We start from the raw sequence: 5,704 nt of genomic DNA, 5'->3' as shown, positions 1-5,704 counted from the left end.
TACATTTATATAGCGATATATATATATATATATATATATATATATATATATATATATATATATATATATATATATATATATATATATATATATATATATATATATATATATATATATATGTGTATATATATATATATATATATATATATATATATATATATATATATACATGCATGCATACATGCATACATACATGCATACATACACATATATATATATATATATATATACCTGTCAAAAGTTTCCCTCAAAAAATGTATAAAGCGCTTCGAGTATCCAGAAAATCACTATATAAATGTAAGAAACAATAATATTTTAATTTCTGTAGATTTACACAGATATATATATATATATATATATATATATATATATATATATATATATATATATATATATATATATACATACATATATATATATATATATATATATATATATATATATATATATATATTTATACACACACACACACACACATATATATATGTGTATATAGCATAAGCCTTTTTTCGGCTTGTATTTAACTAAAATATGTTCATGTACGCTTCCCTCATGGAATGCACTTTTAAATGGCAGTGGGGACACCCCCCGAGGGAACAAGGGAAGGGAAAACTGCAAATACACATGTAAAAGTGAAATAATGGTTTCTCTTTTTTTTTCTTCACTCCATTTTATTTAAAAGCATTTTGTTTTCAATAGTCTACAGAACAAACCATCATTATAGAATAACTTGCCTAATTACCCTAACCTGCCTAGTTAACCTAATTAACCTAGTTAAGCCTTTAGATGCCACTTTAAGCTGTATAGACGTGTGTTGGAAAATATCTAGTCAAATATTATTTACTGTGGTAAAAATGAGAATTAGAAATGAGTTATTAAAACTATTATGTTTAGAAATTTGTTGAAAATTTTTTTAAAGAGAAATTGGGGGAAAAATAAATAAACAGCTAATAATAATTCAGGGGGGCTAATAATTCTGAGTTCAACTGTACATGTACACTAGATGAGTGAACATATAAGGGAACTTTATCTACTTGTAATTGCTCATGTATGCATGTTTTATATAGAATGATGTGCGCATAATATAATGTATAAAAATGTTGCAGTAGGATTGGAGGAGGGGGGTGGGGGGGTCTGTTGACTCAAATAAAATGTGTTTAACGTTTGGAAATTTTTGTTTAATTGAGTACAATGTCAATAAAAAGATGTCAATAAAAAGATGTCAATAAAAAGTGGAATGAAAGGCAGCCCCATTTAGATGATCCACCAGAAGTGGACACTTGTGTAACTCGGAGGTATCTTTAACAAAGCATTTCTTTATACTGTACTGTTTCCTTATACTCTTTATAATGTACTGTTATTGTATTTTTAGATTGCTCATATTGGAATGCCTGGAAACAAGTCTGATCTTATAAAAAGTGGATAGATGGACAGTCACACAACACACCACAAGCTGTATTTCTTACAAGTTTACAGGATACTGTAGACAAGGGTGGACTTAGTTATTTAGGGGCCCTAAGAAACTCCAGGTAAGGGGCACTAGCATTTTTGAAAAATAAACTGCATGTTACATATATATATATAAATCATCAGGTTTACATAGGTATATAGAATCAGCATCTGTGTAAAAAAACATTCTGATTGGCTATTCAGTTATACAGTTATCAGTTATATAGTTATCAGTTATATAGTTAATATATCTACAGTTATAGTCAAAGTTATTAGCCTCTGTTTATTCTTTGCCCTAATTTCGGTTTAAGAGAGAGTAGATTTTTTTCATCAGATTTCTAAACATAATAGTTTTAATAACTCATTTCTTATAACTGATTTATTTTATCTTTGTCATGATGACAGTAAATAATATTTTACAAGATATTTTTCAAGACACTTCTATACAGCTTAAAGTGACATTTAAAGGCTTAACTAGGTTAATTAGGTTAACTAGGCAGGTTAGGGTAATTAGGCAAGTTATTCTATAACGATGGTTTGTTCTGTAGACTACCGAAAAAAAAAACTTAAAATGGTGTTTAAAAAAATAGTAACTGATTCTATTCTAGCTGAAATAAAACAAGTAAGACCTTCTCCAGAAGAAAAAATAATATCAGACATACTCTGATAAGTTCCCTGCTCAGTTAAACATAACTTAAATGAAATAAGGAAATATTTAAAACAGAAAAAATAATAAATAAATTGAGGGGGGCTAATAATTCTGACTTCAACTGTGTATATATATATATATATATATATATATATATATATATATATATATATATATATATATATATATATATAAACTATATAACTGATAACTATATAAATATATAACTGAACAGTCAATTAGAATGTTTTCTTACACAGATGCTGATTCTGTATACTGATGTAAACCTGATGAGACATACAAGGCCAGAGAGACATTCACCGATGGCTGACCATCAGTTTGGAGTCTGCCAACCTTAAATCTTATACAATTACGCCATAACAAAACTGACGTGAAAACTACAGACTAGTATAAACTTTGCTCAGAATATATATATATATATATATATATATATATATATATATATATATATATATATATATATATATATATATATATATATATATAGAGATTTAAAAAGAAATTCATCATGATCTTTCTAGATTAGACATGATTTATTAAATACAGTTACAGCGGTTACAGTGTATATCAACAGAAATTATTGCTTAAAGTTGGTCCAAACTAGCGTTAGCTAAAAGCGCAATATAAAATTGTATCTGAGCACAGAATAAAATATATACAGTTGAAACCAGAGGAAATTTACATGCATTGTATAAAAAGGCACATAATCATTTTTTTAAAAGTCAGATATTAATGTGACTAAACTTTTTTTAGCTAGGTTAGGATTACCAAATGTGTTTCTGTTATGCTTAATAGCAGAATAATGAGAGAGATATTTTGAGAAATTGTTATAACTTTTCTTGAAAGTCAAGTTTACATTCAATAAGATTATTCTGCCTCTGAAAAAGCTCAGATGATGGTGTCAAGGGTTTGGAAGTTTCTGATTGGCTAATTGACAACCTCTGAGTTAATTGGAGGCACAACTGTAGAATAGGATTTAAGGAAAACCGCAAGCACACTGCTTCCTTGTGTGACAACATGGGAAAATCAACAAGCCAGAATCAACAAAAAAGGCAGATTACAATTTGCTAAATTACACTGGGAAAAGACTAAATTTTGGAGACATGTCCTGTTATTCTGATTGAACTGTTTGGCCTTAATAACCAGTGTTACATTTGGAGAACAATGGGTAAAGCTTACAAGCCTAGGAACACCATCCCAACTGTGAAGTATGGGGGCGGCAGCATCATGTTGTGGGGCTGTTTTGCTGTAGGAGGGACTGGTCCACTTCACAACATAGATGGCATCATGAGGAAAGAACATTATGTAGAAATACTGAAGCCACATCTCAAGACATCAGCCAAGAAATTAAAACTCGGCCACAAATGGGTCTTCCAAACAGACCATGAACCTAAGCATACTGCCAAATTAGTTCAAATGTGCTTTAAGGACAACAGAGTGAATGTTTTGGAGTGGCCATCACAAAGCCCTGATCTCAATCCTATAGAAAATTTGTGGGCAGAGTTGAAAAAGCTTGTGCAAGCAGTACAGCCTACAAATCTGACTCAGTTACACTAATTCTGTCAAGAGTAATGGGCCAAAATTCCTTCAAACTATTGTGAAAAGCTTGTGGAAGGATTCCCAAAACATTTGACCAAAGTTATACAGTTTAAAAGCAAAGCTAAAAAAAATGTGGAAATGTGTGTCAACTTTTGACCGTCTAGAAATTAATAAAAATTCTCAAAAAAAATTCTGGCATTTAGCAAATGTAAATCATTTACTGTAGGTAATCCTAATGGACCTAAAATAGTAAACATTTAGTATGATTAACCATCAGACTTTTTTTTTTTAATGGTTATGTTTTGTGTATTTAAACTTCTGGTTTCAACTGTGAATCCCACTAACCAGTTCATGAAGACTATTTCAAGTATTTTTGGTTCTATCATCTGATCTGCAAATCTTTGGAGTGGTTTTGTCTATGTGTCAGTTGGTTGTTCTGCTAATTGGGTTCAGCTTTTCTTGTGTTTGGGGTTTGTACTGTTAAAGAGGTTGATTCCTGTCCGGACCCCGACCCCTGCTGCTGTCACCCCCGGCTGCTGGAGCACTTTGTCCAGAGTCGTCTTCTTGATGGCAGCGGGAGAGATCTTCTCTTGATCTGCCAAATACTGAAGCTCCCTGTCAAAAAAAAAGAGAAGAAAGAGAGTGAGCTTGAAATGAGACAAATCTGTTCAAAGATGGAAAACCTAGATCACGTATCAAGTAGGTTTAATTTAGGTTTTAGGGTCTCATACATCGGCCAGATCAATTAGATCTTGTAATCAGTGACAGTGGCGACTGTTCACTTGCTGTGGTAGGAACAAAACGGTGGAATGGTCTTCCTCTGTACATTCAAAAGGCATTGTATTTAGAAGTTATTAGGTCACAGTTGAAGACTGTTAAATTAAGTTAAATGTGACCCATTTCCAATTTTTTGCTCATGTGTGAGACAAATTGGATCTGTTCTATGACCGTGCAAACACAAAGTTATGTGTAATAAAATGAAATTACACAGGAAAAAAGGTATTGAACATATGAAGAAAGAGAGGTGTAGAAAGACAGTGAAAGCCCAGACAGCAGATGAAATCTCTCAGTAGTTCTTCAGCAACCCTCTGATCTTCCTCATTGTAAATGAATATTCGCTGCTTCAGTCTAACATCTACATTAGCAGGAAGAGGAAACCAGGGTGGACATTTCAGCAAGACGATGATCCAAAACACAGCCAAGGAAACTCTCAAATGCTTTCAGAGAAAGAAAATCATGCTGTAGAATGGCCCAGCCAATCACCTGACTTAAATCCAATTTAAAAAAAACTCACACCTTAGCAACTGATGTGACTTAATTCTCCACATGAGAGGCGTATTTAATCTGCCATCATAAAAAAGCCTATTATATAAAGTACTAAAGACATTTCAGTACTTTCTCCTAGTGTCATTTCATTGTTTTTAAACATTTTATTTTCCTTTTTTGTGTTTATGGTTGTATTGTTTGGGTTTTACCAAAATCTGGTTCAATTCTATGTCAACAGCTCCTTTGGAATTATTCTCAGGAAAAAAAAAAAAAAAACATGACGTGTTGAATACTTTCCCCCACTGTAAATGAAGAGATTGAAGATGAAGATAATTAAGTTTTTAAATGGTGTGTTTAGTGATTGAGTGATGAGAGTGTTATTGAAGAGACTTGATAACAAGAAGAAACACTAAGGGACAGAGGAAAAAAAACAACTACAACTTGTGAAATTAATTAAACTGAAACACACTTAATCAACCAACTCAAGATGTTTTTAATCATTATTAAACAACTAACGAAAATTTACCAGCTTCAATTATTAGAAATCCTGTTTGACGTTTAGACACGCATTTCATCCAGAAGTTCTGAGATTTAACAAGGGATTTGAATGTCTTGTTCATTCATTCATTTCCTTTCCGACTTAGTCCTTTATTAATCAGGGGTCACCACAGCAGAATGAACCGCCACCTTTTCCAGCATATGTTTTATGCAGCGGATGCCCTTCCAGCTGCAACCCATCACTGGGAAACACCAATTCACAAACACATACTACGGACAATT

General features: G+C 31.8%; 1 protein-coding gene across 9 annotated transcripts in view; it reads right to left on the bottom strand.

Annotated features, from left to right (window-relative positions):
* The window catches only part of pycr1a (pyrroline-5-carboxylate reductase 1a), a 134,921-nt gene that overhangs the window by 124,124 nt on the left and 5,093 nt on the right, over positions 1 to 5,704 (bottom strand). For 8 of the 9 annotated variants that reach the window (XR_012398192.1, XR_012398175.1, XM_073937811.1 and 5 more), the window contains exon 8: positions 4,171 to 4,273. Coding sequence is in view for 7 of the 9 variants with exons in the window: in XM_073937811.1 (XP_073793912.1) it covers positions 4,171 to 4,273 (103 nt within the window). In the remaining 2 variants the exon portion in view is untranslated. Of the gene's footprint in view, positions 1 to 2,633; positions 4,274 to 5,704 lie in introns of those variants that run through there. The other variant, NM_200826.2, reaches the window with a different exon arrangement.

This window comes from Danio rerio, chromosome 3, assembly GCF_049306965.1.
Source record: "Danio rerio strain Tuebingen ecotype United States chromosome 3, GRCz12tu, whole genome shotgun sequence".
Classification (NCBI taxonomy): Eukaryota; Metazoa; Chordata; class Actinopteri; order Cypriniformes; family Danionidae; genus Danio; species Danio rerio.
The sequence above is the reverse complement of the archived record's forward strand: the minus strand, read 5'-3'. Positions and strand labels throughout refer to the sequence as shown.